This window comes from Tachyglossus aculeatus, chromosome 5 (genome assembly GCF_015852505.1).
Source record: "Tachyglossus aculeatus isolate mTacAcu1 chromosome 5, mTacAcu1.pri, whole genome shotgun sequence".
NCBI lineage: Eukaryota > Metazoa > Chordata > Mammalia > Monotremata > Tachyglossidae > Tachyglossus > Tachyglossus aculeatus.
Genome location: NC_052070.1, coordinates 38095007 through 38116416, shown reverse-complemented (window position 1 = coordinate 38116416; position 21410 = coordinate 38095007). Strand labels below are relative to the sequence as shown.

General features: G+C 43.7%; 1 protein-coding gene across 1 annotated transcript in view; it reads right to left on the bottom strand.

The window, feature by feature from the left end:
* The window catches only part of EIF4G3 (eukaryotic translation initiation factor 4 gamma 3), a 288773-nt gene that overhangs the window by 87322 nt on the left and 180041 nt on the right, over positions 1-21410 (bottom strand). The window contains 1 exon segment of the mRNA XM_038747121.1: positions 11057-11309. Coding sequence (XP_038603049.1) covers positions 11057-11309 — 253 coding nt within the window.

Sequence of the window (21410 nt, the reverse complement as noted above, 5' to 3'; positions counted from 1 at the left end):
TTGTTCTCTGCCTCCCCCTTTTAGACTGTGAGCCCACTGTTGGGTAGGGACTGTCTCTATATGTTGCCGACTTGGACTTCCCAAGCGCTTAGTACAGTGCTCTGCACACAGTAAGCGCTCAATAAATACGATTGATGATTGATGAGGAGACCCGAGCCTGAAGGGAGGGAGAGAGAGCAGCGGGGGTCGTTGGTAAGGGGTGGCCAACATCAGGCTGCAGATCATTTTGCTAGTCAAGGGGGTCCTTCGGCTCAATTTATTCAGCCTCGAACATTACCACGGAAAGAAACACTAAGTGGATATAAGAAGCAATAGCAATGAAAAGCGTTCAGCCCCATCATCAAGAATCACATCTACATACATAATAATAATAGTAATAATAATGGTATTTATTAAGCGCTCACCACGTGCCCAACACTTTACTAAGCACTGGGGTAGACACAAGCTAATCGGGTTGGACGCTGCCACTGTCCCGTGTGGGGTCCCGGTCCGAAGCCCCATTTTACAGATGAGGGAACTGAGGCCCAGAGAATCAATCAATCGTATTTATTGAGCGCTTACTGTGTGCAGAGCACTGTACTAAGCGCTTGGGAAGTACAAGTTGGCAACATATAGAGACAGTCCCTACCTGACAGTGGGCTCACAGTCTAAAAGGGGAAGTAACTTGTACTTCCCAAGCGCTTAGTACAGTGCTCTGCACACAGTAAGCTCCCAATAAATACGATTGATGATGATGATGATGAGACAGAGAACAAAACCAAACATACTAACAAAATAAAATAAATAGAATAGATATGTACAAGTAAAACAAATAAATAAGTTAAAATTAAAGAGAAGTTAAAGGGACTTGCTCAAGGTCGCCCAGCAGACAAGTGGCGGGGCCAGGATTCGAATCCATGATCTTCGGACTCGCAGGCCCGTGTTCTATTCTCTGTGCCAGGCGGCTTCAGTAAGTATCAACTATTTACCACTTATCACAAGTATCATTTACCAGTTGCTATGTGAAAAGTCTCAAAGAAATCACCCGAAAAAACCAAAATGAAAAACAAACAAATCTCTAAAAATGACCAAACAGGATGGTTTGGTGAAGAATGCACAGGCTTGGGAGCCAGGAGATGAAGGTTCTAATTTCAGCTCTGCCACTGTCAGCTATCAGAAAATGAAAATAATAATAATAATAGCATTTATTAAGCGCTTACTATGTGCAAAGCACTGTTCTAAGTGCTGGGGAGGTTACAAGGTGATCAGGTTGTCCCACGGGGGGCTCGCAGTCTTAATCCCCATTTTACAGATGAGGTAACTGAGGCACAGAGAAGTGAAGTGACTTGCCCAAAGTCACACAGCTGGCAATTGGCAGAGGTGGACTTTGAACCTATGACCTCTGACTCCAAAGCCTGGACTCTTTCCACTGAGCCACGCAGAAAATATCTCTGGGCCTCAAATTTCCTCAGGATTAAATATCTGTTCTCCCTGCTTAATGTGGGACAAATTCCACTATTATTACTATTATCATCATCATTATTTTCTTTTTAATTAACACCCTGGTATATGGCCCACCAGGAATAGTTATCTAAATTAGTGGCGGACTACAGATTCTTTAATAATAATAATAATAACAATAACAACAACAACAACAACAATAATAATAATAATAATAATAATAATAATAATAATAATAATAATAATATTTGTTCAGCCCTTACTACGTGCCAACCACTGTACTGCATTCTGGGGTCCCAAATAATAATAATAATGGCATTTGTTAAGCGCTTACTATGTGCAAAGCACTGTTCTAAGCGCTGGGGAGGTTACAAGGTGATCAGGTTGTCCCACGTGGGGCTCACATTCTTTATCCCTATTTTACAGAAGAGGTAACAGTTAAAGAGAAGTTAAGTGACTTGCCCAAAGTCACACAGCTGACAATTGGCAGAGCTGGGATTCGAACCCCAGACCCTTAACTCCAAAGCCTGTGTTCTTTCCACTGAGCCACGCTACTTTTCTAGGTTCACAGTCTTTGTACATACTTATTCTATTTATTTTATTAATGATGTGTGTATAGCTATAATTATTCTGACGGTTTTGAGACCTGTCTCCATGTTTTGTTTTGTTTTCTGTCTCCCCCTTCTAGACTGTGAGCCCGTTGTTGGGTAGGGACCGTCTCTCTATGTTGCCGACTTGTGCTTCCCAAGCGCTTAGTACAGTGCTCTGCACACAGTAAGCGCTCAATAAATACGACTGAATGAATGAATGAATGAAAGTAGAAGGGAGAAGAGATACTGAATCTCCATTTTGCAGACGAGGGAACTGAGACCCAGAGAACTTAATTGGTTTGCACAAGGTCACACTGTAGACAAGTGGCAGAGCCGGAATTAGAACCCGGATCCTCTGATTTCCAGGCTCTTTCCACTAGGCCATGCTGCTTCCTGATGGGTCAGAGGACACCGCCTGAACTCAAGCTAATATGTACTTGAGAAGCAGCGTGGCTCAGTGGAAAGAGCCCGGGCTTTGGAGTCAGAGGTCATGGGTTCGAATCCCGGCTCTGCCACGTCTGCTGTGTGACCTTGGGCAAGTCACTTAACTTCTCTGAGCCTCAGTTACCTCATCTGTAAAATGGGGACTAAGACTGTGAACCCCACATGGGACAACCTGATCACTTTGTATCCCCCCAGCGCTTAGAACAGTGCTTTGCACATAGTAAGCGCTTAACAAATGCCAACATTATTATTATTACTATTATTATTAAATGCCCCCTTTAAGTTTTGACCGTTTATCTCCCTAAATAGGAATAGCCAATCCAAGGGGTAAAATTTGAAATCTGCATTGTAAGCTCCTTGGAACGTGTCACACGCTTCTGTTGTCTTCATCCATTCGCTTAGCATGGTACATTGCACCCAGTATTCATTCATTCATTCATTCAATCATATTTATTGAGCGCTTACTGTGTGCAGAGCACTGTACTAAGAGCTTGGGAAGTACCAGTTGGCATGATATAAAGATGGTCCCTACCCAACAATCAATCAATCAATCGCATTTATTGAGCGCTTACTGTGTGCACAGCACTGTACTAAGCGCTTGGGAAGTACAAGTTGGCAACATATAGAGACAGTCCCTACCCAACAGTGGGCTCACAGTCTAAAAGGGGGAGACAAAGAACAAAACCAAACATACTAACAAAATAAAATAGAATAAATATGTACAAGTAAAATAAATAATTAAATAGAGTAATAAATATGTACAAACATATATACATATATACAGGTGCTGTGGGGAAGAGAAGGAGGTAAGATGGGGGATGGAGGGGGGACATGTAGACAGGCATCAAAATTGTCAGAACAAATAGAATTAAAGCAGGCTCACAGTCTAGAAGGGGGAGACAGGCAACAAAACAAAGCATATTAACAAAATAAAATAAGTAGAATAAATATGTACAAATAAAATAAATAGAGTAATAAATACGTACAAACATATATCCATATACAGGTGCTGTGGGGAGGGGAAGGAAGTAAGGCGGGGGGGATGGGGAGGGGAAGAAGGGGGGGGGCACTCAGTAGGCACTCAAGAAATACTACTACAATAATAATAATAATAGTGGCATTTATTACGCACTTACTATGTGCAAAGCACTGTTCTAAGCGCTAGGGAGGTTACAAGGTGATCAGGTGTCCCGCGGTGGGGCTCACAGTCTTCATCCCCATTTTCCAGGTGAGGTAACTGAGGCACAGAGAAGTGAAATGATTTGCCCAAAGTCACACAGCTGACAAGTGGCGGAGCCGGAATTTGAACCCATGACCTCTGACTCCAAAGCCTGGGCTCTTTCCACTGAGCCACGCTGCTTCTACTACGACGGAAGTAGCATGGCGTAGTAGGTATTAATAATAATAATGATGGTATTTGTTAAGCGCTATGTGCCAAGCACTAGAGCATGAGCCCGGGAGTCAGAAGGTCACTGGTTCTAATCCTCTTGTCTGCTGTGGGACCTTGGGCAAATCGCTTCACTTCTCTGGGCCTCAGTTCCCTCATCTGTCAAATGGGGATGAAGACTGTGCGCCCGATGCAGGACAAGGACCCGATTTGCTTTAGATCAACTACAGTGCTTAGTACAGTGGCTGGTACATAGTAAGCGCTTAACACATACCATGATTATTATTACGACTCCTCATTTTCTCCCATCTTAATTGTCCGGAGGGTCTGGAACTCCCCCCGCATTAAGATCTGATAGTCCGCAACTCTCCCCACCTAAAATCATGTCCGCTAAGATGGCTTTCCTGACTAGATCCTCATTTCCTCATCCGCCCTCCCACTGCGTTGAGTACGTACTTGGCTTTGTTCCCCTTAAGCCCCGCAGCACTTTTATAAAAAATCCTTATTCTTTGTTTCCCCTATAAAAATACGGATGGTATTTGTTAGGCGCTTATTATGTGCCAGGCACTGCACTAAGCGCTGGGGTAGATAATCATCAATGGAATTTATCAAGTGCTTACTGAGTGCAGAGTACTAAACGAAGCTTGTGGGGAGATTCAAGACCAGACACAGTCTCTGTACCAAGTGGAGCTCACAGTCTAAGGAGGAAGGAGTACTACCTTTATTTCTATTTATTCTGACGACTTGACACCCGTCCCCATGTTTTGTGTCGTGGTCCGTCTCCCCCTTCTAGACTGTGAGCCTGTTGTCGGGTGGGGACCGTCTCTGTATGCTGCTGACTTGTACTTCCCAAGTGCTTAGTACAGTGCTCTGCACACAGTAAGCGCTCAATATATACGGCTGAATGAATGAATGAAAGGAGTAGGACTGAATATGGGTTTTATGGCGGCACAATGAAGTGAAGTGACTTACCCAAAGTCACCTAGCAGGCAAGTGGCAGAGTCAGGACTAGAACCCAGGCCTTCTGACTCCCATGGCCTGGGCTTTTTCCACTAAGGCTCAGTGGTCCTTTGACACTCAGAGTGGCCAACTCTTTTTGGGACATGTCTGCAGTTTGGTTCAGTGACCATTTTGAATCACTGATTCATTCATTCGATCGTATTTATTGAACGCTTACTGGGCTCTTTCCACTAAGGCTCAGTGGTCCTTTGACACTCAGAGTGGCCAACTTTTTTGGGACAGGCCTGTAGTTTGGTTCAGTGACCATTTTGAATCACTGATTCATTCATTTGATCGTATTTATTGAACGCTTACTGGGCTCTTTCCACTAAGGCTCAGTGGTCCTTTGACACTCAGAGTGGCCAACTTTTTTTGGGACTGGTCTGCAGTTTGGTTTAGTGACCATTTTGAATCACTGACTCATTCATTCGATCATATTTATTGAACGCTTACTGGGCTCTTTCCACTAAGGCTCAGTGGTCCTTTGACACTCAGAGTGGCCAACTTTTTTGGGGACAGGTCTGCAGTTTGGTTCAGTGACCATTTTGAATCACGGATTCATTCATTCGATCGTATTTATTGAACGCTTACTGGGCTCTTTCCACTAAGGCTCAGTGGTCCTTTGACACTCAGAGTGGCCAACTTTTTTTGGGACAGGTCTGCAGTTTGGTTCAGTGACCATTTTGAATCACTGATTCATTCATTCGATCGTATTTACTGAACGCTTACTGGGCTCTTTCCACTAAGGCTCAGTGGTCCTTTGACACTCAGAGTGGCCAACTTTTTTGGGGACAGGTCTGCAGTTTGGTTCAGTGACCATTTTGAATCACGGATTCATTCATTCGATCGTATTTATTGAACGCTTACTGGGCTCTTTCCACTAAGGCTCAGTGGTCCTTTGACACTCAGAGTGGCCAACTTTTTTTGGGACAGGTCTGCAGTGTGGTTCAGTGACCATTTTGAATCACTGATTCATTCATTCGATCGTATTTATCGAACGCTTACTGGGTTCTTTCCACTAAGGCTCAGTGGTCCTTTGACACTCAGAGTGGCCAACTTTTTTTTGGACAGGTCTGCAGTTTGGTTCAGTGACCATTTTGAATCACTGATTCATTCATTCGATCATATTTATTGAACGCTTACTGTGTGCAGCCTAGCTTCTCCTTATTATTGAGTGAATATAATATTCGAGCTTTACTCAACCACATTTAAGCCTCATCCTTGAGGAAGAAATTACAGGAGGACTGAATGAGGATAATTTTATTTCCCTCACATTTCTGCGTCTAGACCTGTGGTCTACAAAAAACTGTTTGGCTACGAATCTTAAGATTATTGGGTGGCTTGCTGCCACCATCTGAGAAAAATGGGAAACATAAAGGAAAAATAGAAATCGAAATTTAAAGTGACCACAAAAGTCATCAGCCCACTTTGCACCTTCATTTGCAAATGCGTATACTCTGTATATATTATAACAATCAACCACTCAATCATATTTATTGAGTGCTCACTGTGTGCACAGCACTGTAGTAAGCACTTGGGAAAGTACGATATAACAGAGTTGGAAGACACATTCTCTGCCCGCAGTGACCTTACAGTCTCGAGGGGGGCACAGAATTGTCATTGAAGATAATGCTATTGATGGTATGTGAGCATGGCTGGGAAGACAGATATTCATTCGTTCAATGGTATTTATTGAGCACTTACTGTGTGCAGAGCACTGTACTAAGTGCTTGGAAAGTATAGTCGGCAACATACAGAGATGGTCCTTACCCAACAATGGGCTCACAGTCTAGAAGGGGGAGACATATGTGATGGACAAAGCAACGAGCTTTGGCCCAACCGCTTAATCCCGACTCTGCCACTTATAATAATAATAATGACATTTATTAAGTGCTTACTATGTTCAAAGCACTGTTCTAAGTGCTGGGTAGATTACAAGGTGATCAGGTTGTCCCACGGGGGGCTCACAGTCTTGACCCCCATTTTCCAGATGAGGTCACTGAGGCCCAGAGAAGTGAAGCGACTTGCCCAAAGTCACCCAGCTGACAAGTGGCAGAGCCGGGATTTGAACCCACAACCTCTGACTCCAAAGCCCGAGCTCTTTCCACTGAGCCACGCTGCTTCTCTTGTCTGCTTAGTGGCCTTGGGCAAGTCACTTCACTTCTCTGGGCCTCAGGTACCTCATCTGTAAAATGGGGATTGAAACCGTGAGCCCACGTGGGACAGGGACTGTGTCCAATCCGCCTTGCTTGTATCCACCCCAGTGCTTAGTGTCCAATGCGTAGCACACAGTAAGCGCTTAACAAATACCATAATTATTACTATTACTTACATTCATTCAATCGTATTCATTCAATTCATTCAGTCGTATTTATTGAGCGCTTACTGTGTGCAGAGCACTGTACTAAGCGCTTAATAAGCGCTTACATATGATTTGCTTAGGGACAGAGGGAGGAGGTAATCCACCACCAACAGGATGGGAGTTTGAGCTGCTTTTCCAGAGTGCTGATGGTTTGCAAAGCCATCCACACTCTTGCCTGGCCCCGCTAAAACTGCCACAGGCTTTGCGCTGATCAATCAATCAATCAATCGTATTTATTGAGCGCTTACTGTGTGCAGAGCACTGGACTAAGCGCTTGGGAAGTCCAAGTTGGCAACATATAGAGACAGTCCCTACCCAACAGCGGGCTCACAGTCTAGAAGGGGGAGACAGAGAACAAAACCAAGCATATTAACAAAATAAAATAAATAGAATAGATATGTACACACAGGACATATATCTGCACAGTCCCTCTAGACTTGTTGTGGGCAGGGAAAGCGTCTGTAATATTGTTCACTCATTCAATAGTATTTATTGAGCACTTACTGTGTGCAGAGCACTGTACTAAGTGCTTGATATTGTTATACTGTATGCTCCCAAACACTTAATACAGTGCTCTGCAACACAGTAAGTGCTCAATAAATACGACTGATTGACTACACTCAGCATCGCTATGCAGGGCCCGCTGCTTTATGATTCTAGTCTCTAGATGTCAGGGCTTTTCATTCATTCAATCGTATTTATTGAGCGGTTACTGTGTGCAGAGCACTGTACTACGCACTTAGGAAGTACAAGAGACTGTACTTCGCAAGAGTGCTCAAGAGACTTGTACTTCCAGTACAAGTACTGGAGAAGCAACGTGGCTCAGTAGGAAAGAGCCCGGGCTTTGGAGTCAGAGGTCATGGGTTCAAATCCCAGCTCCGCCAATTGTCAGCTGTGTGACCTTGGGCAAGTCACTTCACTTCTCTGGGCCTCAGTTCCCTCATCTGTAAAATGGGGATGAAGACTGTGAGCCCCATGAGGGACAACCCGATCACCTTGTAACCTCCCCAGCGCTTAGAACAGTGCTGTGCACGTAGTAAGCGCTTAATAAATGCCATTATTATTATTATTCTTATTACAAGTTGGCAACATACAGAGACGGTCCCTACCCTACCCTAGGCTCACAGTCTAGACAGAGAACAAAACTAATTAACTTAATACCCTAATAACTATAGTATTGGTTAAGCACTTTCTATGTGCCAAGCACCGTACTAAATGCGGGGATAGATACAAGAAAAGCTGGTAGGACGCAGTCCCTGCCCTACCCTACCCTGGGCTCGCAGTCTAATTTGGAGGAAGAAGAGGTACTGAATCCCCATTTTAAGGGTGGGGAAACTGAAGCATGGAGAAATGAAGTGACTTGCCCAAGGACCCACAGCTGGAAGAGTTGGGATGAGAACCCAGTTCCTCTGACTTCCAGGCTTGTGCTCTATTTACTATTTATTTGTCTTTGTCCAGAAACGCTCTGGGCATGTTACTCCCCTCCTCAAAAATCTCCAGTGGCTACCAATCAATCTGCGCATCAGGCAGAAACTCCTCACCCTGGGCTTCCAGGCTGTCCGTCCCCTCGCCCCCTCCTACCTCACCTCCCTTCTCTCCTTCTTCAGCCCAGCCCGCACCCTCCGCTCCTCCACGGCTAATCTCCTCACTGTGCCTCGTTCTCGCCTGTCCCGCCATCGTCCCCCGGCCCACGTCATCCCCCGGGCCCGGAATGCCCTCCCTCTGCCCATCTGCCAAGCTAGCTCTCTTCCTCCCTTCAAGGCCCTACCGAGAGCTCACCTCCTCCAGGAGGCCTTCCCACACTGAGCCCCTTCCTTCCTCTCCCCCTCGTCCCCCTCTCCATCTCCCCCGCCTTACCTCCTTCCCTTCCCCACAGCACCTGTATATATGTATATATGTTTGGACATATTTATTACTCTATTTATTTATTTATTTTACTTGTACATATCTATTCTATTTGTTTTATTTCGTTAGCATGTTTGGTTTTGTTCTCTGTCTCCCCCTTCTAGACTGTGAGCCCACTGTTGGGTAGGGACTGTCTCTATATGTTGCCAACTTGTACTTCCCAAACGCTTAGTACAGTGCTCTGCACACAGTAAGCGCTCAATAAATATGATTGATTGATTGATAGGATATATGGCTTCCTTTATGCCTGGTACCCAATACAGGGATGAGCAACAGCCCGTCCGGGGCCAATCAATTTGATCCATTTGATCCATTGTTGCCAACTTGTACTTCCCAAGCTCTTAGTACAGTCCTCTGCACACAGTAAGCGCTCAATAAATACGACTGATTGATTGATTGATTGATCCAGCCCACTAGTACGACCAGAAGAAATAAAGATGCTTACATTACCACGGCACATAAGGACAGTCAGGTCGTCCATAAACTGTGTTTTCGACAGAATGCTTTAGGGGAATCGTGGAATGTTCTTGTGACAACGTGAATTTAGCTCAACAGGACATGAGGAAGAAACAACTGTGCACATGTGTTCGCAATACCAACAGAGCCCGAGTTTCATTACACGAGTTTTTCTTTAATGAGGGGCTTGTCAAGAATGGAGTTCTTAATGATAACAACGGTGCTATTTTGCTTGGCGCTTATTACAGGAGAAGCACTGTACTAAGCGCCAGGGCAGACGAGATCATCACCTGCATGCTAGCCACGCTGACTCGAATATCGGATTTTATTAGTATGCTTATAAGTACGTACGTTTGTGAGGAAAATACATGAGAACTTCACAGGTTAAAAGCCCAAATAACTGCCAGACATGCAAGAACTAACTTGTATAGCCCCACACTTGAGCCAACCCTTCTATCCCCAAATGAGTCAGAAATTCCAGTAGCTAGACATCAATTTTTCTCTCTCTGAATATCTTACATATCCAGGTGAAAAAACAGGCCTTGAAAGAAATATTAATAATGCCTCTTTCCCTTGGAAAGTTCTTCCAACTCTATTTTGCTTGTACATATTTATTCTATTTTATTCTGTTAATATGTTTTGTTTTGTTCTCTGTCTCCCCCTTCTAGACTGTGAGCCCGGTGTTGGGTAGGGACCGTCTCTATATGTTGCCAAATTGTACTTCCCAAGCGCTCAGTACAGTGCTCTGCACACAGTAAGCGCTCAATAAATACGATTGAATGAATGAATGAATGAATGAAGATAAAAAGACACTCTGGACACTGCTTTTTTTAAAGGTTGTGGGTTGGTAAGAAATTAGAAGTCTTTCAACTATCTACTGGATCATCGGGACACAATTGTTACCCTATCACTCACTCAATCAATCAATCAATCATGTTTACTGAGTGCTCGCAATGTGCCGAGTGGCAACGTGCCCTAGGGTTACAGCACAGGGCTGGGAGTCGGAAGGACCTGGGCTCTAATCCTGGCTCTGCCGCTTGCCTGCTGTGTGACCTTGGCCAAGTCACTTCACTTCTCTGTGCCTCAGTTACCTCATCTGCAAAATGGGGATTAAGACTGTGAGCCCCATGTGGGACGGGGACTGTGTCCAACCAGATAAACCTGCATCTCCCTTTCATTCAGTCGTATTTACTGAGCGCTTACTGTGTGCAGGGCACTGTACTAAGTCCAAGTTGGCAACTTATAGGGACGGTCCCTACCCAACAGTGGGCTCACAGTCTAGAAGGGGGAGACCTCAGCACTTAATAGAGTGCTTGGCTCATCGTAAAGCGCTTAGCAAATGCCATTAAAAAAAGAGCACTGTACTAGGCGCTTGGGTGAGTATAATGCAACCCTCGGCCAACTGACGTGCCCCTTGAGGAGGCGGCGTTTCTCGAGGAATGTAAGGAAAGGAAGAGCTAGGCAAGGGCTTACCTGGTTTCAGCGGGCAGGCCACCACATCGCCGGAACAAGAAGTAGAGCCAGAGTTGGCATCGGCATCAGCTGCTTCGCCCTCAGAAACGCTCTCAGCACCATTGCGGACGGGCTCGGCTTCTTGCTCCCCGTTTTCTTCCACCGCATTTGCTTTCTTAAGGTCAGGGGGGTCTCTCTCTGCAGGGAATACGTGGCTCATTTTATCCTCTTCTGAGTCCGGTTCTTTGTCACCTGAGAGCTCCTCTTCTTTAGACTGATGCATAAATGAGACAGAAGTTACAGCTTAAATGAAAAGCAATGATCTGAGCGGTATACAGGGTGCGTGTGTGCATGTGTGTGTTTGTAAGCTCCTAGCCAAATTCCAAGGGGAGTTGTCAGCCAAATATGAGCCATTTTTGCGTTTGCGAATGCTGGCGTGTCCACGAGGAAAGGAGTGCATGCCGTGAGCTCCCTCATCGGCTCGACTATGATTGAGCTTGAAAAGACCCGCTCAGTTGAAAGGGTCTCTTCTCTCTCGGCTAAAGCCCCCGTTCTCTCTAGAAAAAGGGGGGTGCAGGCAAGTAAGTCAATTCCCAGGGAGCCACTTGAGCCCCCAGGAGGACTGGAAATGATTCCAAGGAATGCCCCCCACCCACACCCACCCCCACACATACACAAATTGTCTCTCCAGCCACCCTGCCTTCTGAAGGCACAAGGTAGGGAGGGTGGGATGAGGTTAAGAGAAACCCCCTCTTTAGTTCCCACCAAGGTCAGAAACAGGACCAGAGCAACTCCATGGTCATGGGTTCAAATCCTGCCTCTGCCAATTGTCAGCCGTGTGACTTTGGGCAAGTTACTTAACTTCTCTGGGCCTCAGTTCCCTCATCTGTAAAATGGGGACTAAGACTGTGAGCCCCCCGTGGGACACCCTGATCATCATCATCATCCTCATCATCAATTATTTATTGAGCGCTTACTGTGTGCACAGCACTGTACTAAGCGCTTGGGAAGTACAAGTTGGCAACATATAGAGACAGTCCCTACCCAACGGTGGGCTCACAGTCTAAAAGGGGGAGACAGAGAACAAAACCAAACATACTAACAAAATAAAATAAATATCACCTTGTAACCTCTCCAGCGCTTAGAACAGTGCTTTGCACATAGTAAGCGCTTAATAAATGCCATCACTATTATTATTATTATCTCCTGTTTCGCTAGTTGGTTTAGGTCTCTGGGAAGGAAGTAGGCCTTGATCCCTGCCCAGAGAAGAGGGTTGCAGAGGATGCAGGGGACCTTTAGGCTCCACTTCCACTTCTGTATTTGTATTATCTGTATTTGTTAAATACATGTGTTAAATACAATGCCGCCAATATCTCTTCTCTCACAGTCGTTTCCAAGTAATGGACTTAAATATTTTATTAAAAATCATATTAAATTGTGAAAAGAAGCAGCGTGGCCTGGGGGAAAGAATGTGAGTGGCTCCCCAGGAGTTGACTTACTTGCCTGCAGCCCCTCTTTTTCTAGAGAGAACGGGGGCTTTAGCTGAGAGAGAAGAGACCCTTTCAACTGAGCAAGTCTTTTCAAGCTCAAACATAGTTGAGCCTATAAGGGAGCTCACGGCATGCACTCCCTTCCTTGTGGATTTGTCCACATTCGCAAACGCAAAGATGGCTCAAATTTGGCTGACAACTCCCCTTGGAATTTTGCTAGGAGTTTACAAACACACACACACACACACACACACACACACATAAACACACTGCATTTGTTAAGCTTTTGCTATGGTCAAGCACTGCTTTAAGTGTTGGGGTAGATACAAGTTCATCACGTGGGACGTGGTCCCTGACACACGGAGCTCAGAATCTAAGTAGGAGGGAGAACGGATATGGAATCCTCATTTTGAGAGTAGGGAATTGAGGCACACAGAAATTAACAACTCTACTGGTGAAACACGGCAGACGTTTTGGGTAGCGAAAGGCCAATGGCCCTGGTGAAACATGGCGGGTGAAAAATAGCTTATGACATGGGCATTGAGAACAAACTAGAGGGAAAATACAACAGGCCCAGAATTTGATTTCAAAAAACTAGCAGAGGGTTGCCATCCTCCTTAGCCAACGGTGGTTCAAGACCCATGGGGCATAAACTCATGTTTTGTTTTGTTGTCTGTCTCCCCCTTCTAGACTGTGAGCCCATTGTTGGGTAGGGACCGTCTCTATAGGTTGCCAACCTGTACTTCCCAAGCGCTTAGTAAAGTGCTCTGCACACAGTAAGCGCTCAATTAGTACGACTGAATGAATGAATGAATGAGCTGACTTGTCCAAGGTCATTCAGCAGGCAAGTGGCAGAGCCAGAATTAGAACGTAGGTCCTCTGACTCCTGGCCTAAGCTCTTTCACCAAGCCATGCCGAAACAGGATTGCTGCAACTAAAAGGGGAGGATGTGGAGCAAACCAGAGGAGAAGCTTAGGGGAGAGAGAGAGAAGAAAGAATGAATGAAAAAAAAACTAAAGGAGTACAGAATGTCAAGAAGGAAACAAAGGAAGAGCACAAAGAAATGGTAAAATATTACGACTGTTTCCCGGGAATTAGCTGGGTGTCGGAATGACCACAGACGTTTATGCCATTTTCTTCTCAAGCTGAGTAATAAGCACACAGTCACATGAATTAAAAATAAGGCCTGTATATAGTAAAGCAGAAAGCGGTGGCCTCTCATGTGGCCTTGTAGAAGCATTCTTGGAAAATAGCGAAATCCACATTTTCTAAAACTGTTTCTTCTGAATCACTGAAAAGTGGCACGTTATAGTCTCAAGATAATGATAATAATAATAATAATAATGGCATTTATTAAGCGCTTACTATGTGCAAAGCACTGTTCTAAGCGCTGGGGAGGTTACAAGGTGATCAGGTTGTCCCACGTGGGGCTCACAGTCTTAATCCCCATTTTACAGATGAGGTAACTGAGGCACAGAGAAGTTAAGTGACTTGCCCAAAGTCACACGGCTGACAATTGGCAGAGCCGGGACTTGAACCCATGACCTCTGACTCCAAAACCCATGCTCTTTCCACTGAGCCACGCTGCTTCTCAGATACCAGATACAATAATAATAATGATTGTGGTATTTGCTAAATGCTTATTATGTGCCAATCACAGTATCAAGCGCTGGAGGAGACCCAATTTAAGTTGTCGGATTCATTCTTGTCCCACATGGGGCTCAGAGTCAGAGAAGGAAAGAGAATATCATCATCAATCGTATTTATTGAGCGCTTACTATGTGCAGAGCACTGTACTAAGCACTTGGGAAGTACAAACTGGCAACATATAGAGACAGTCCCTACCCAACAGTGGGCTCACAGTCTAAAATATGTATTTAATCCTCATTTTACAGGCAAGGGAACTGAGGAGTCAAGTGACTTGCCCAAGGTCACACAGCAGGCAAGTAAGTGACGGAGCTGGGATAAGAATCCAGGTTGCCAGACTCTCATTCTTTCCCCCAGGCCACGCTTCTTCTTTTTACAGTTAAATATGATTTTTAATAAAATATTTCAGTCCATTACTTGGAAATGACTGTGAGAGATGAGAAATTAGGGGCATTCTAATGCCTTCTCTTCCCCAGTCTCTGCATTCCGCTCCAATTTCTGACACCTCTTGAACCACACTCCGTTCTTCTCTCCTCCAATTCTCTTAAACTCAGCATTTCCTCAGTCAACACCACCTAGGAAGTTACTACTGAGTTGCTTTGAGTGACGAGGTACCCGGGACACGCTAAATCACCTCTCCCAGGGCTCCAGGCAGGAACAGATGAAGGATTTCCAATTCCATTCCCCGGTTTCCGGGAAGCAGAGGAACTGCTTTACCGGCAGGAGCCAATGGTTCATTTTGCTAGTTCCTCCCGCCTTCACATTTATTTCCTTACCACTCCAGGCTTTCTAGCCAAAGTCAGCTTAACTACTGCCGATGCTCTCAAATTAAAGATCTAAAGTCGCTTGCTGAAGACACAGCGCGCTCTTTATTTTCTTCTCCTGTGCTTTTTCTCCCAATTTAGCACTGGCAATATTTCATTTACATGTAGCTCTTGTTAAACTTTCTTTTATAGAGGCAAATGATGTTGCCGTTTAGGAAGACTGTGGCTTGGTGAATTTCTGTCTTCTAAAATGGTTCTCTTTGGAGTTTTACTATTCATATAAATATCAGGTGGAGAACGTGGAATGATGTCTGGTGGAGCTTGTATCCTTCAACTATGGGACACTTGTGCATCCCTTCAGGAAAGACCTTCCTGGAACAATCCTGATTATCTGGCAACTTAGAAGCGGCATGGCCTAGTGGAAAGAGCATGAGCCTTGGAGTCAGAGGACCTGGGTTCTAATCCTGCCTCTGCCACTTGTATCCTGTGTGACCTTGGGCAAGTCACTTCTCTGCCTCCATTTCTTCATCTGTAAAATGGGGATAAGATCCTACTTCCTCTCACCTACAGTGTGAGCCCCATGTGAGACAGGGACCTGTTAAACTTCTATCTACCCCAACACTTAGAGCAGTGCTTGGCTCATAGTAAGTGCATAACAATAATAACTCAAGACATACACCCTAATTCACTTGGGACTCAGTGCCTCATTTCCACTGAGAATTAACAGGGCACCTGAGAAGATTTATTATGACTAATTGAGTCAAAATGTACTAAGGGCTGGAATGACTGCTATGCTTCCTATGCAGTACCCGAGTGAGTAATAGCTACAGCTTAAAATATCAAGACAAGTTTTAACTGTCCATCTACTAAAGCTCAATAACTTTACTCCAGAACCCTGAAGGGCATTTGGGGAGGGGCGAGAGGAAAGATGTTTTCCACCACTGGAGAGGCAGAATACCTGTAGCAAACAGACCTGTTAGGAAAAATATCTGCAAATCTGATTATCCATCCACGGCCCTTAACTTTAGAATCGTGTAAGGCCAGAACCTCGGGAGCAGTATGAATTCTAGGATATCAGGCCAATTATTATTATTATCAAGTGCCGTCGAGTCATTTCCAATTCATAGCGATTCCACAGATATATTTTCTCCAGATAGTCCAGTCTTCTGCCTTAATTTGCAACCTTGCTAACGGTTCTTCCGTTATCGTTGTTATGGTTTCTGTCCATCTAGCTGCTGGTCTGCCTCTTTCACATTTTCCCTGGACTTTTCCTAGCATTAGTGTCTTGTGCAGAGAATTAGTCCTCCTGATTATGTGTCCAAAATATGCTAATCTAAGTCAAGTCACTTGGCCTTCCAAAAGACCACTTTGGCTTAATTTGCTCCAGAACTCATCTGTTTTTCAGGCAGTACATGGCATTCGCAAAAACCTTCTCCAACACCACATTAAAAAAAAAATCAATGCTCTTTCTATCCTATTTTTTCACTGTCCACCTTTTGGATCCATATATTGTCACTGGAAACAGCACAGAATTGACAATTTGTATTTTTGTGGCAATTGTTACATCAGCACATTGCACGACTTTTTCCCTCCAGGCTCTTCATAGCAAATCTTAATATTACTCTTCAGCATATTTCTTGAAATAGTATTTCCTATATTATTGATTATCAATTTTCAACTATTTAATCTTCTCTCCAACCACTATAAATGAGTTAAAACTTCCAGTTGTCATGATCTTTGTTTTTCTGACATTCAAATGTAGGCCCATCTTTTTGCTCTGCTCCTTAACTTTTAATAATAAGCCCTGTGAATCGTCTTCACTTTCTGCTGGTAGGGTAGTATCATCAACATAATGAAGGTTGTTTATATTCCTTCCTCCAACCTTTCCTCCCCGTTCGTCTTCATCCAATCCGGTTCTCCCATTATGTATTCAGCATGAAGAATGAATAGATAAGGCGATAAGATACATCTTTGTCCTACAGCCTTACTAATGGGAAACCAATCAGTTTCTCCACATTCTGTTCTTATTCTAGCCTACAGGTTCCGTATTAGTGCGATTAAATGGTCTGGCATGCCCATTTTCCTTAATGTGCTCCAGAGTTTCTTGTGATCCTCACAGTCAAAGGCCTTATAATCAATCAAGCACATGCTGACTTCTTTAAGATATTCTCTTGTCCTTTCAATTATCCAACGGGCATCAGTAATATCTTGCGTCCCTCACCCTTTCCGGAATCGTGCTTGAGCATCGGGCAATTCACATTCCATACAGGTCTCCATTCGATGCCTTTAGCAATTCCTTGCTGGCATGTGAGATCAAGGAAATTGTACGATAATTTTCGCATTTACTTGTATCTCCTTTCTTCAGTATCAGAACATAAAAGGATCTCTTCCAATCAGATGCCCATTGAGTGGTTAGCCAAACCTGCTGACATAATTGGTAAGGACTTTAACCAATTCCTCTCCAGCTGCCTAAAACACCTCAATACGAAGTCTATCAAAGCGGGTGCCTTATTTTTTAGCAAGAAAGTGTAAAACTGATCTAACTTCACTTTCCACGATGAATGGCTCTAATTCAAAAAGAACTTCTTCAAATACTTCTTGTATACTGCTACCTTTCTGGCACAGTTCCTGTGCATATTCCTTCCAACTCTGTTTGACTCCACTGGCATCATTTATCGCCAGTCCCTTTTTGCTTTTGACAAGCCAATCCGAGGACAAAATGTTCATTTAATTTATGATGAAGTGTAGAGAGCGACTGATAAAAGCTGCAAGCAAGATGTGTTGATTATCACTGGGGACTGGAATGCAAAAGCTAGTAATGGAATGGAAATGAAGATTGTTGGAAAACATGGCTTTGGAAAACTGAATCAAGCCGGAGATTGACTTATCGACTTCCATGAATCGAAAGACTTTCTTATTGCCAACACCTTCTTTAATCAACCTAAATGACGGCTGTACACATGGAATTCACCAAATGGACCACAGAGAAATCAAGTAGACTATTTTATTTGTAGAAAGAGATGGATGAGGTCTATTTTGGCAGCAAAAACATGGCCTGGAGCTGATTGTGGAGCAGACCATGAGCTGTTAATGTGTAAACTCTAGCTAAAACTTAGAAAGATCAATCATGCCTCATAGCTGCCCAAATATGACCTGACAAATATTCCCCCTACACTTAAGGATCATGTAAAAAATCCATTTGAGGCACTTAATCTCATAGATAAGAAACCACAGAAAATGTGGATGGAGATTAAAAATGTCATCAAGGAAGAAAGCAACACAATATTGTAAAAGGTCAGGAAGCAGGAGAAGCCAAAATGGATGTCAAACGTAACTCTGAAAGTAGCCAGAAAAAGAGAGAAAGCAAAAATCTGATGACAAAAGAACCTGGTTACAGAACTGAGCCAAGAATTCTAGCACTCTGCCAGGAAGGACAAACAGGAATATTAGGACAGCATACATAAAGAAATGGAAGTCAGGAACAAATGTGGGCGAACAAGATTGCTATTTCAGAAGATTAAGGAAATTAAGGAAAGATTTCAGGCCAAAGAGGAGGAGCAAAATATATATGTTGAGCTCTAAAATGTACTTGATCCCTTCATTTTCTGCTCCCCCTGCTAAAATGGGATTCTTAAGTGATAATCATTATTTGTTAAGCACCTACTATGCATCGAGCCCTGTTCTAAGTGCTGGTATAGATCTAAGTCAATCAGGTTGGATGGACTCATTGGGCTTGTGAATTCACTTTTCAAACAATCACCATGACTTGAGAAGCAGCATTGTCTAGTGGAAAGTGGCTCTGCAACTTGTCTCCTATGTGACCTTGGGCAAGTCACTTAGCTTCTCTGTGCCTCAGTTTCCTGTAAAGTGGGGAGTAAATCCTATTCCCTCCTACTTAGACTGTGAGCCCCGTGTTTGACAGGGACTGTGTCCAACCTCATTATCTTGTATCTATGCCAGAGCTTACAGTACAGTGCTCGGCACATAGTAAAGGCTTAACAAATACCAAAACAAGGAAAACAAACTGAGTTTTCTTGGCTTTGAGCTGGGCTCTGTGATGAGTCACAGAAGCTGTATTTTTGCTCGGGAGAGTTACATCCTACACTACCTCAATATTAATTACCCCAAAGACTTTGTTTCCTGTACAGACAACAATTCTCTGGAAAGGTTTCTTGGAGAGAGAGCATTCATCACCATCTTAATGCTGAGATGCCCAACAAGGAGTCTAAGAAGGGGGAAAATGCAAAGGGAGTGAGGGAAGAAGAGAGACAGAAAAGAGAGGGGGAAACAGGATTGCAAGAGGAGGAAAGAGAGAAAAACGGACAAAAATCGATCCACTGAGAATCAACTGGAACTGATCAGTTCAATGGAATACCTAGGAACTTTTCTACAGAATGACAGCAACTACCAGTATGAATATACAGACTTATCGACCTTTGCTACCACACAGAAGATGATAATGCCCAGGCCTATTAATTATTATTTAACATTTTACTCTGCAGAATCTGGCTGGGACTGAGCTAACGATCTACTTCTACCAATCAATCACTGGTATTGAGTGCTTACTGCAAGCAAAGTACTATACTAAGTCCTTGGGCAAGCACAACAGAGTTGGTAGCTGTTATCCCTGCCCTCAAGGAACTTACAATCTACGTGAGGTTTGAAGTAGCAGATGGGAAAACAACTCCAGGAAGAGTAGGAGAAGAGATAATTGGAGCAAAGCAGGTGCAGAAATCCACAAATACTACTTGCTGCTTGTGGCAAAAAGTAGGCAATTTTATGAACTGGGCAGCTAAGGGTCCGGATTATGTTTTCCCACCACCTTATTCTGCAGTCACGCTAGTTTGTAGTAACATAAATATTCTTTAGCACAATAATCTTAGGAACTAAAAGGAACAGCTTCCTCAAAATTTGTTAGGCCATCTGAAATCCATAACCTGCACATTGTCCGGATGGCAGTACAAAGCGTGAACATTTTTCGGCTAAAATACTTATCCCAACCACCTCCAACATACATTTATCTTAAGAGAGATTACCATCCACGTTATCTGTTAATGCTGAGAATTTAAACAGTCTACGGACAGTTCTGTACACAGCTCCACACAAATGTTTAAAAAATGATTTCACACAGCACTCTATTGAAAGAATAGATACAAAAAGATTTTTATCAGGGTTATGCTATTCTAAACTGACCAGGCGAGATTCAAAGGGCGAATAGGAGTAAGAGGGTCAAGGAGGGTGGGGAAGGATGACAGATGAGCGAACATAAAGACATAAGCATTAGTCATTTAAACTACGAGGCCTCAACAGGTCATCTTCCGGAAAAAGAGCTTGGAACCTCTGAATAAAGGCACTGACAGGACCATTCCAAATGATGTGAAAAATTGTGGCTGAAACCAAGGAGACAACAAAGGGAAGAGGGAGGGAGATAAACTGGGGGAATAGAGGATCCTAGTGAAAGAAATGAATTTGGAGGTATGAATGGGAGAGGCAAATGAATAGTAGCGGAGTCATTTAAAATGCAGCCAAGTTGAGGCAAAGAACTTCGAGTGGATAAAAACAGGCCAAATGCTGCTGTATCTGAAAGAACTCCAGCTGTAAAGCCATTAAAACCCTACCGTGAATGTGTGAGATTCCCCTGCCTCTGGAACGTGCTGCAGGCATTTAATCCTCTGCAGGAGCAACATTTTCTTGCTCAGCTGAAACACTTCTGCAGCAATGATTCAAACCTGTCTAACTTACTGCCGGTTGTTACCTCCTATGTACCCATAATGAGAAGCACGGCGGGCAACATTTTTATGGTTGCTAGGGGATTAACTGTGACATCAACAGCGTGTAAGGCCCATGACAGAAAAATAAGGCATACTGTTGCCTTGTGGGATACGGGTAAGATTGCAAACTAGCTCCGGAAACAACGTGAAGGCCACTAATGGAAAGTCACAGTCAGGGGAAGCAGCGATGGACATTTTTTTTAAATCTTTCCAAAACCATTCATTTCTGATTTCCATCAGAAATGATTATTTTAGCAAAGCATGATGCACCACAAACAAGATGCGCCACAGGGGACTCCAAATCACAGTTGACTTTTGACATGTCTATAGACTCATACTGGTAGCTGCTGTCATTCCATAGAAAAGTTCCATAACTAGATATTCCCAATAAAATACTTGCCCTGTGACTTGCCTCACTGGTAACTGCTGAAAACTGAGTTCTGAATCTGACACCTAACATCCCAACTTTAATTCAATTAGGAGTTGGCAGGCTCTGAAATACGGGTGAATTTTAGGGAACACTCTGTGAAAGACCATCATCCTCAGGCACTTTTACAAAATTTTGAGGAAAAATTTCCCCTTTCTTCCGTTTCTCTGGGATTTGTTAATGTTGAATGATATCTGCAGAGCTCCTCCTCCTCAAACTAATATAGAATGAAATCACACTTTTTTCTTCACATCAATTTAGGGAATATGAAGGGAT